Source organism: Engystomops pustulosus, chromosome 6 (genome assembly GCF_040894005.1).
Source record: "Engystomops pustulosus chromosome 6, aEngPut4.maternal, whole genome shotgun sequence".
Taxonomy (NCBI): domain Eukaryota; kingdom Metazoa; phylum Chordata; class Amphibia; order Anura; family Leptodactylidae; genus Engystomops; species Engystomops pustulosus.
The window spans coordinates 132012237-132024263 of NC_092416.1; the positions used below are offsets into that span (position 1 = coordinate 132012237).

General features: G+C 43.1%; 1 protein-coding gene across 2 annotated transcripts in view; it reads right to left on the reverse strand.

The window, feature by feature from the left end:
* Positions 1–546: 546 nt before the first annotated feature.
* LOC140064306 (serine/threonine-protein phosphatase 4 regulatory subunit 1-like) overlaps positions 547–12027 on the reverse strand; it is a 49668-nt gene continuing 38187 nt past the window's right edge. For both annotated transcript variants that reach the window (XM_072111061.1, XM_072111060.1), the window contains exons 15-20: positions 11339–11500; positions 11161–11261; positions 9552–9672; positions 9334–9468; positions 5212–5353; positions 547–5055 (exon numbers count right to left, since the gene is read on the reverse strand). In XM_072111061.1, coding sequence (XP_071967162.1) covers positions 4901–5055; positions 5212–5353; positions 9334–9468; positions 9552–9672; positions 11161–11261; positions 11339–11500 — 816 coding nt within the window. In that variant the 3' untranslated portion in view covers positions 547–4900. The remainder of the gene's footprint in view (positions 5056–5211; positions 5354–9333; positions 9469–9551; positions 9673–11160; positions 11262–11338; positions 11501–12027) is intronic.

Sequence of the window (12027 nt, forward strand, 5' to 3'; positions counted from 1 at the left end):
AATGTTTTCCGCTTTTCCCTCGCAGACTCAGTTTGGCAAAATGTCGAACTTTTTAATGACATAATTCCCCCATAAACATAACTGCAGCACTTATCAAAGCTGTCCCCAACAACACAGTCACATACATTTGTTAAATAGAAATCTAGTTTTATTGAGATTAATACAAACGGTTTCCAGAACACTGCATATAATACACTGCTAATAAAGTGAAGTGCATATCACCGAATGTGTCTGTCTTAAAGGGACAGTGTATACGGGCATTGTAAAGAATCGTCCATTATTGATCCAGGGAAAGAAATGTTAAGTGCTTGACTTTCTATCACGTGAAAAGAGCATGGAATACAATGACTGCACCTAAGTGTGAACACGTCCCCACACATAGATCGATGACTGGGGTGATGCCACTCTAGATGCAAAGTGCGGTGCCAACACTACAACTAGGTCATAGCTGCCGGTCTGGTAACTGCTGTGCAGTGAATAAAAAGATCCTAAAACACTGTTCTCCATTATATTAAAAAAATACATAAAAATACAAATGAATATAGGTTTACAGCAAGACCAAAATATACAGACAGGAAACCATTCTGGAATGATGAACAGTCATGTTACTACTGGTTATGAACAGGTTTACCCAAGATTCTTAGACTGATAACTCCTTAAGGAAAGAATAAAAGTAAGACACATGTTCAAGTATAAAAGGAAATGTGTTACTACTGTAGGTGGCATGTTATAGAGCAGGAGGAGCTGTGCAGATTAACCCCTTTACGTCCAATTTGCACATGCCCCACGCATATAGCTTGTTTATCCAGATCAAGACATTACAAGACTTTAAAATGGTCATACCTCCTGTATTCCTATGCTGTTCTGCAATTTTTGCAGAGATATACATTTTCAGGCCCCTTTCATGTATGCTACGCGTGGATCGTGACCCGGCGTAGCATATATTCAGCTGAAGAAGGGGAGCACTCCTTACCCCTCCCCTCTCCATAAAGAACCGTGCAGCTCGGCCGAATGTACAGCGAAAAGATACAGCATTGTGTAATGGCACAATACGGTACAGTGACACGTTTGTGCTCACCATAACATGCAGTGCACAATGCACTATTGTGGTGGCCCTATACAGCTGCCTTCCTACAGCTAGCATACAGCCTCCATATATGGTCATGTGAAAGGGGCCTTAAAGTTGCAGTAAAAAAATTTAGATTTTTAAATACAGATCTCAAACTCCAGTTCTGTTTAGAGGAGATTCTCCTCTTTAACAGGGCACCAGAATTGGGTTTCTAGGTGCCCCTCCTGCCTGTCAGCTGAAGGAAAATAGCAAAAGTGCATGCACCCTCTGCCTCTGAACCTGGAAAATGGTGATAGAAATGTGTACAGCGTGAATCTAACATATTTTGGTAAAGAGTTATACAATTTTACAGCTTATTAAGAAAAAATAAAATAAATAAAAGTTGCATGCGTCATGAAAAAAAACCAAAAAAGTAAAAATTGTTATATGTCTCCAAAGATGCAAAGAAGAGCAGAACTGCAAAAATTGACCTGAACATTCAGGCACCAATGACCCTCAATGACACTGAATCTTCTTCAGTTACAGCTGTATATAAATACTTTTTTGCTCAGTTCCTACTGCTCTATAACATGCTGCAGGTTAAACTGCAGTTTCCCCTTCCAGCTAGTAAATGTTAGTTTAGATGTCAGAATGTTTAGGACCTATTTGATTTGGCTTGTGATGATGATATCACCAGTCACATCAAAAGATGCATTTTCCTGTGGCGGGCATTACATTGGATTTTCTGCAGCTCAAGGTTATTGGAGTAGGCATCTGCCCCATCATATAAGATAAAGAAAACACTTTGTTAACATTTTACAGATGATTTCTAAAACACTAAAGTTTCAAGTGAAAAGGTTTACCTAGCAAAACGAATGTGAGTACCACAGGCTGCCATTGTCAAGCACAGCGCAAGTTAAAGGTGTATATACATAAAATCAGTGCTAGGAATATGCAGATGCTTATACATGTTCCTGAACTATATTACCATAGTATCATAGCATTCTGGAAAAATGCAGTTAAAAACTAGTGACCTATGTGACTTATGGGAAGTGAACATGAAAGTGACGAGACAGAATGACCCCAGTGTAGAGCAGTCTTTTGCCCTCTGCGTCCCTGAGAAGGTTTGGCTCGGGAGGTTAGGATCCCGGCTTGTTGTTATATCATGTTATGGCTTGCTAGACTCGCATATGGGAAGTCTTCTGAGGACAGCAAATTTCTAAAGGAACATCTTAAGGGAGGTGGTGATTACACAGAAATTCTCCACATGGTGGTGGTAGAGTTACTGTGTCATACCCTGCACTAGGGAAAGCAATGCATTTAGTTAGTGCCCCTTTGATGTATTAAAAAGTTAGAGATGGGAAGCAGGTGGTGACAAGGGCACAAGCATTAGTTGTGCGATAACAGGTACATACACCAGTACAAACTTCCATCAGAAAGTGACTGTGCTTCGTACTGAAACAATGCTCATGATTTTTAAAGTGGCTCCTCGGGATCTAGATAACAACCTATCTATAGGATGGGCCATCAGTATCACATGGTGGGTGCATGCACAATTATTTTAACACAGCTCAGCTCCCATTCCTGGCCCCTGCTGATCTGAAGAAGTGCTGGGTAAAACCCCGGAGAGCCTCTAAAATAGACCCTGCACCACTAGAGTTCATCGTCAGGATGAGGAATCTGGCGCAGCACTAAACTAGCGTTTACTGTCGGAGCTGGCGACACATTAATAAATTCCCCTCCATGATTTACAGTGCACTATGTGAATAAATTATCTAAGCACCCAGTACATAGATGGGTGCACATAATAGTCACACATCACTTCTGATGCAAGTGAGGAGGAAGGGGAAGTGTTATATTAGCATTTTTGGGAGAAATGGATCCATCATAGATAGGAGGAGCTGTGCTATATGGGATGGTCTTCTTAGCAAGTGCAGTTTAGCTATTTACAATGTGCTTATGGGGGAAAACATAATTGTGTGTGCTTTCCAACAACGTTGTAAAAATATACAGAAACAGGATTATGGAGATATACAGTTACAAGCACAATATCGCTATGATGTGAAGTCCGATCACTACAGAAGGATCATTTTAGATCATCTCTATAGAAACCAATGTAATTGTCAAATTCCAAACAACAACTTCCTTATTGGCGGAGTGGATTAAAACGACAAGTTTGTAATATCTCATTCCAAATCATTAATTGAACTATATACAGTACATTGAATGAATTAGTTATATATACACAGGTTTGTCATAGGAACACATGGTAAAACCTCACTGCAGCCAGTCACTGCATGTAAGTGTGATAACTTCTACTGTCTTATCGTAGACAATCCATTTTCTAATACTCAATTCTGGAATTGAGCCTGTATGGAGGGAGGGACCTTTTCAGGACCCCTCTATAATTATGGAGGACACGGCACACACATATTACACAAACAGACCATTGATTTTAGTGGGCAACATTTCCCTTATGGGGGCACTCCAAGGAATCTGAACACTTGCACATGAGTCAACATACCATTTATTGTCCTGATTAGTGTCCCAACAGCTTTACAGTATAAATAGGCTTCTCATAGACAGCAATAGGTTGCATATGCTTTCTCAAAATTCTGTGGTTTTGCCTTCCCTTGTGATACCGATCTCATCTCTCAACAGAATAAATATTAGTGATAGAGGTATTGTACATTTTGTATAAAGATATATTTTCCCCTGTGGGAAATGTCAAATTTAAACTCAAGATTTAGAAAAAAAAAGGACTCATCAATCCATTCCCATAAGGGCATGTCCAGGCCAAGGGGGTCCAAAGTAATAAAATATGACTTACCCCTACACAACGTTGTATTGCCAATATCATCGCTGCACTGCACGTCAGCAGAAACACTAGGGAGAAGCCTACAACTAAGTGCTACCAGATCCTGCTTATAGAGGATAGATGCCCACAAACCTCCACCTCCAGGACATGGACAGGATCACAATGATGTCCGTCTATATTCTGGGAAGGTGAGCAAATATAGATCTTTGAAAGTTGGATATAAATGACTGGTAAGGATTCACAGGGGAGGAGAAGACTCATGTCCTATTGTCTGGCTGGCAGCAGCTGAATAATGAACCTTTATTCATATGGCGCCATCATACTCCGTAGCGCAGATTGTACTTGTTCTATGACTCATTTTCATACAGTGTTCAGAGTTCTTTTTGTGTGTAATTCTGAATGGCCATAGATCCTGTTGCCATCCTGCATAACAGGTCGGTCTTTGGCTGCTATGGGCACAGATTGAGCTACAGCTTCTCTAACCTGATGGCAACACTTCGCATAATCCCCCCTCTGCATGCAGAAAAACGAGATAAAAGTGTGACCACCACATTGCGGGCCGGCTTAATTATTAGTCACATGACCAACCATCACCTACAAATTTACTTGACCACAGGTTTTTTTTTCTTTGTTAAAAAAATATATAAAATATATTCAAAAACATATTACAGAAGTAGATAGTGTACAGCTTTCCATCTTATACAGGTATATATACAAACATTGAACAACGGCTTCTATTATTTCTATTAAGCCGTTAAGGATAAAGCCCTTGTTCTTGGACTGTATTTCTAGAATAAATGGGGTTCAGACAGAAGCTTAGTCATCTTTGCAGTTACCATGCATCTTTGCAGTATTAAATATATCCATAAAAAATTGCTATATAATACGTCTCATGCAGGTTGGGTTAAGCTGCAATCATAGGACCTGGTCAAAAAAGGAGCTATGTACAACAGATGATTGGCAGGCCTGTTGGAAAGATTAAAAAAAACATGAAAACAAAACAAAATAATATACACACAGGTCACGATATTGGATCAGTCGACAGATTGTTCCAAGGGGGTACTCCGGAGGTGCTGCTTTGGCTCCGCTGTAGAAAAGAATCGCACGTCTTGGTCCCGGTCCAGCTGCATAGCCTGCACTGTCTTCTCCACATCATCAAGATGTGGGTTACCCAGGCTGGTGAAGTAGGCTGAAAGAATCATTTCACAATTATGTGGACAGGTTCAGAACACATTCTACATAGTCCCCTCACCATCAAAACTATCAGTTTTATTTGTGTCTGTGACTATTAGCAATCATGAATGTTACCTGAATAAGTGGAATAGATATAAAGCCAGAAGTTTACCTTTCTCCAGGAGTGTCTGTTTCAAAGCTTTAGCAAGTAAGACTCGTACATTGGGCACGGGGTCAGAAGCAAGACTCAGCAGATTTGGAAGAAGGTGAGTGGCAAACTGGTCAGCAGGCATGCACTCCTCCTGTACCACCGCCTGCAAAAAACCAAACATGTGTAACCATAAAGTATGTTTTATAATGGGCTCTATCGATGGGTCTCTACAGTCCTGTTTTCCTAGTTCTAAGATGTTCCTTCCCAGTGCCCAGTGCCTTTTTTCTCTAATCTGGTATTCCCATTATGGGGGTCTCTGCCGTGGACATTTCAGTAATGGGGGGTCTCTGCCGTGGACATTTCAGTAATGGGGGGTCTCTGCCGTGGACATTTCAGTAATGGGGGTGTCTCTGCCGTGGACATTTCAGTAATGGGGGGGGGGTCTCTGCCGTGGACATTTCAGTAATGGGGGGTCTCTGCCGTGGACATTTCAGTAATGGGGGTGTCTCTGCCGTGGACATTTCAGTAATGGGGGGGTCTCTGCCGTGGACATTTCAGTAATGGGGGGTCTCTGCCGTGGACATTTCAGTAATAGGGGGTCTCTGCCGTGGACATTTCAGTAATAGGGGGTCTCTGCCGTGGACATTTCAGTAATAGGGGGTCTCTGCCGTGGACATTTCAGTAATGGGGGGGTCTCTGTCGTGGACATTTCAGTAATGGGGGGGGGGGGTCTCTGCCGTGGACATTTCAGTAATGGGGGGGTCTCTGCCGTGGACATTTCAGTAATGGGGGGGTCTCTGCCGTGGACATTTCAGTAATGGGGGGGTCTCTGCCGTGGACATTTCAGTAATGGGGGGGGTCTCTGCCGTGGACATTTCAGTAATGGGGGGTCTCTGCCGTGGACATTTCAGTAATAGGGGGTCTCTGCCGTGGACATTTCAGTAATGGGGGGTCTCTGCCGTGGACATTTCAGTAATAGGGGGTCTCTTCCGTGGACATTTCAGTAATAGGGGGGTCTCTGCCGTGGACATTTCAGTAATAGGGGGTCTCTGCCGTGGACATTTCAGTAATGGGGGGGTCTCTGCCGTGGACATTTCAGTAATGGGGGGTCTCTGCCGTGGACATTTCAGTAATAGGGGGTCTCTGCCGTGGACATTTCAGTAATAGGGGGTCTCTGCCGTGGACATTTCAGTAATGGGGGGGGTCTCTGCCGTGGACATTTCAGTAATGGGGGGTCTCTGCCGTGGACATTTCAGTAATGGGGGGTCTCTGCCGTGGACATTTCAGTAATGGGGGGGGGGTCTCTGCCGTGGACATTTCAGTAATGGGGGGGGGTCTCTGCCGTGGACATTTCAGTAATGGGGGGGGGGTCTCTGCCGTGGACATTTCAGTAATGGGGGGGTCTCTGCCGTGGACATTTCAGTAATGGGGGGGGGTCTCTGCCGTGGACATTTCAGTAATGGGGGGGGGGTCTCTGCCGTGGACATTTCAGTAATGGGGGGTCTCTGCTGTGGACATTTCAGTAATGGGGGTCTCTGCCGTGGACATTTCAGTAATGAGGTGCGGCTGCTGCTGGACATTTTATTAGAGTAGCGGCTGCATTTCTTACCCTAGGGCTTACACTTGAGTCAGTAAGTTATCCCAGTTTTTTTTTTATGGTGAAATTAGGTGCCTCGGCTTATACGCAAGTATTTACTGTATAAATTTTTTTCCTCATAGTGAAATGGCCAAAGACAAGGGTGGGAGGCTATAGAAAAAGGGATATGATAATGTCCCCTTTTTTTTAACCCCTTCTTATATAGACGATAGATGATCTGGTCTGAACGGTAGTCAGGGTGGAGGGTTTCATGCAGTTAGGGAATGTGATTGGCTTTTCTAAATATATGGGATATAAGAACAGGTTTGAAGTTCAGAATTAAATTACATTTATGAGTAGTACAAGATTAAGGATACTGTATATAGAGTAGCACTTAAATCCTAACATGCAGGCATATGTTGGCTTGGACGCTGGGAGGGCCCTAGTCGTGTAAACAGCCGGGGGCCCATGGGACACTTAATCCGCCACTTTTGTCAGCTGTACTGGACCTATTTGGCATGCTCTGTGCTGTGTAATCTGTGTGCGCTACATAAATAAAGAATTATTATTATGGATCCCAGATCCTCTTTTGCACCTGGTGCCAGCTTTGCGCCAGGCCCTGATGTTGGGAAATACAACCAGCATGGGACACCAAGCAGAGCAGCACATGGAGGAGAGAAGAAGCTGCAGAATGGTGAAGGGAGCAGAAGAAGAGCCATTAATGGAGACAATTTATTTTTGTCTGCTCTGGGGGGTCTCCAGTATTACTAGTTGTCTGCTCTGGAAGGGGGGGGGGGGCGGGGAGTCTCCAGTAATCCTGGTTGTCTGCTCTGGGGGTCTCTATTATTAATAGCGGTCTCATCTGGGGGTCCCCATTATTAGTAGATGTCTCCTCTGGGGGTCTCTAGTATTAAAGTTGTCTGCACTGTGGGTCTCCACTATTATGTGATCTGAATGAAGTATAATTTCTGTGGTGGCATTTTGTGCTGTACTGTGGTTGTTGGTGCATATAGGGGGCTGGATACTGGTGTAGCCCCTTAAAGTTGGGAAGCATGACAATGGGGCACATTTACTAAGGCTCTCAATCGCGTTTTTCCGCCGGGTTTCCCGATTTGCAACGAATTGGCCCCCGATTTTGGCGATCCGTTTGTGGCGCATCGGCGCCAGCTTTCACGCAACAGAAATCGGGGGCGTGGCCGCGGGAAAACCCAACGGATTCGGAAAAATCGTGGAATTTAAAAGTCCGGACCTCGGCGGACATCAGGCGCACGACCTTAGTGAATCGCCGGAAGACCCGAATCCTTGTCGGAGAACCCGCCGCTGGATCGCGACTGGACCGGGTAAGTAAATGACCCCCAATGTGTCCCTCAGACCAATAAATGCTGTTCACCCTTGGCCTAAATCTTTAGATCAGGAACAGAACAAACATTTAAAGGAAATATCATAATTTTTATAATTTGCTATATATTTGAAGAGTAAGTCAATACTTTCATGACTTAGACTCCACTACCCTGCTCTTTTGAGACCCAAATGCAAATATAGAAATAAAGGCAAAGTATAGGTGGGCAATATGTATTTATTTATATATGGTAGCCTCCTATACATGTGTATGTGTAGCCCAAAAATAATGCACCAAATAAATCTGAATAATTTTAACAAAACAGGCAGTAAGGAAGGGATACAAAGGGCAAAAAAGGATTCAAATAGTAGGAAAGAGAGGAAAGTGAGAAAGAAATGAAGAAAAGGCCCCAGAGAGGGGAACCGTTCACAAAATCTTGGATTAAGGCGCCTTTCACACAAACATGTAATTTCACCAGCCCTGTATTTCTGTGCCGTATGAATCCGTGTATAGGTGGCGTTTTTCATTTGTATGTGCATGTATGTCACTGTAGTATCCGTACTGTATAAAATTTGAAGAGCTGGCTGATGGCTGGCTGACAGAATGGACCTCCGACTGGTTCTGGTCCCTGGATACTGCACGTATATATGGCAGCATACAGTACACAACTGTATATAACACTCATTTTATGGTTCAATCAAGATGCAACACAAGATTACTGGAGAAAATAGGACATGCTCTATATAATTTTATGTCTTGCGCACGGTACGCACTGGGGACATTATGGCCATATAAATGGATGGCCATATTGTCAAACTGAAATGGATGAGGCCTTATGCCATCTTTATGGAAATGGTACGGTTTGGGTAGCATACGCTGGTTTTCATAATATCGTGTCAAAGAGGCAGAAGAGCCTGGTGCTGGAAGGCATACTGTATGGTACAATGGAGAGGTTTAAGAATTTTGCCATTACAGACTTAGCAGCTTGAAGGACATGGTGGGTAAGGGATTTCTTATAGGTAGACAAGGAGATATTGAGCATAAAAAGTAGAGTTGCTTCAGGAGGGGATAATAGCTCCTGTAATGCATCATCAGGTCAAAACTTGCCCCACAAACCAAAAATTTATGGACTTACAAGTAACACACAAGACAAAAAACAGTAATTGTTATGTACAATTAAAAAGGAGAGGCTATGTTTAGACTTTTCTACACCCTCTGGTCAATTTACCTGACAGATAAATGCAAATGCCTGGCGTCCAACCCATTTGGAAGAATGTCTGAACTGCATGATGAGCTCATTTATGAAATTCACGCCCAATTCATTTTCACCATGGGCGTAAAACTTCCGCAAAATTGCCACAATCTGTGAGGAGAAAGGAGAGTTTGGACACATCGGTGCTCGGTAAGTGCTTTGAAGATGAACATATGATGTGATGCCTTACTTACTAGTTTAAATGAGATCCACCTGACTTCGGACACTTTGTCTGTGCAGAGCGTCAGCGCTATGACCCGTAAATAGTCATAGACATCTTTTGGACTGTACAGCTCAAGAATCAGGATCAATTGCCTAAAAATAACAAGCAACATTTTCATTATTTGCTCGGTGGATGGTGATAACAGAAGTCGTACAGGGCAATACACGGGTCTTAAGTTCCTAATGAAGGACTGTAAGCTTGCCGTCACTGAAATAAACTTTCAGGTGTAGATTCATAGGTTGAAAGTAGTAGACAGATTAAGGATTTTTCAAAAAGGCGCAAATTTAGGCGCACATTCACTCCTGTCCCTTCCTGGCATAGGAATTACTTTGGAGTTAGTTACACAACTATTTGTGACTTTCCAATAAAAGTCTCAAATCCACTGCACACATTAACACTTTGTATGCCATATCTATCATGCAGTCACTACCATAATTCTCACTGCTATATTCCCAATAAGGGAGATTTTGGAAAGAAACTCTGCTTTCCAGGCGCCAGTCTGCTTTCTTTGAATATTATTAATAATATAAAAACACATCAAATCATTTGTGAGCTGATAGATTGACTGCTGGAAACATAACAATAAGGAGCCTGTGCAGGGTTCGTTATAAGTCCATATAATATTCAGTGCCAGTAGATGCAGTATTGAAAAGTTCAGTGGTGCAAAAGACTTTAAAAGGGAACCTATTAAGTTCCAAAATCCATTCCTAAAGTTGACTCCCCATCTACATATATTCATGTTCTCCTCGCTAAGCTGCTCCTTCAGCTTCCTGATTAACAAGCGTTGTGCTTTTGTCTTCAGCCGAGTTAACTCATCTTTAACCTCGCCCTCAGGAATGAGAAAGACGTTGTCTGTGTGTGACTGACTCGCTGAAGAGAAATCTGCTCCCTCATTCCCCCCTCCCTCGGGAATACACTTTCTCACTCCTGAGGGTGGGGGGATGGATGAGCTTGAGGCGCGCATGAGCAGGAAGGATATAAATATGCCGGATTAATCTCAGAGGAAAGGCGATGATTGGACTCACATGGGGTCATTTGCATAAATAGTAAGCCAACTTTATGAAAAGACTGTGGAACCATTACGGCATGGGAATGAACAATACGGGGATAGTTGTACTGCTGTATAATAGTGGTTTTCAAAAATAATAATAATAACTGCAGTCAATTAAACTGTCCACAGATACAATTAAAAGGGTTTTCCCACAAATCCACAGGATAGGGCCTAACTTACTGATCGGTGGGAGTTTCAGTGTTGAGACCCCGATAGATCACGAAAACGGGGGGTCCGACGGAGGTACATTCATCTCCGGGAGTGACGAGGGGTTTGACAGAGGTACCTCAGACCTTGTCCGAGCCCCCCTGTTCTCCTGATCTGTGGGGGTCTCATCACTGAGACCCCCACCGATCAGCAAATTTGGTATTATCCTGTGGATAGTGCCTAACTTGACTGGTGGGAAAACCCTTTTAAATAACTAAGATTTTTTAATTTTAATTGCTGTCATTCCACTATTATTTATATCATAAATAACCTTGTTTTTTAATTGAATGACTAACGAAAAATATGTTTAGTGAACACTCACTCTGCCAACTCGTATCTAAACCTCCAGTTCCTTATGTTATCAGTTGTGAGGAACTCTTGCAGCTGGTACAGATAGTCCCTCCTCATGTCCGCATGGAGAAGCTGCAGAGAAACAGACATCACTGTCTTATTCCAATCATGGATAATCACATATATTTCATAACTTAGTGTACGATTACCTTTAGAAAATCATACAGATGCTTTAAAACACCAATGCGGACTTCATCCAAGTCTTTCAGGAATCCATTGAAAATGGGAACCAGATCGGCTGCAGTCAGCTGGTCACCCAGAATGACAGCTAGCTCGTGGATGGAAAACGCCAGTGTCCGTCGTACCTTCCACTAAGGAGACAGTGAAGGTAGAATTTAGGTGCATTTCTTACCTTGTGGGGCAGATTTACCTACCCGGCCCATTCGCGATCCAGTGGCGTGTTCTCCGCGGTGGATTCGGGTCTTCTGGCGATATACTAAGGCAGGCCACATCCACCGATTTCCGCCGCATGCATGCCGGCACCGATGCGCCACAATCCGATCGCGTGCGCCAAAAACCCGGGGCAATACAGGGAAAATCGGCGCAAATCGGAAATATTCGGGTAACACGTCGGGAAAACGCGAATCGGGCCCTTAGTAAATGACCCCCTCTATCTAGTGCTCTATTCTACAACTATGAAGGACCCTTTAACCCTTTTATATTTTTGCTGCCTAATAATATAGAGGCTTTTATGGACTAAAACAAGATATTGTTACTTGCTTCAAAACATGAACGTTCATGGTGTTATCCATAGAACTGCCCTGGCTTATGTGATTTGTGGGTTGTTTCTCTGCTGTTAGCATCAGGTTTCCATCATTTACATCACTGCAAGCGGCTA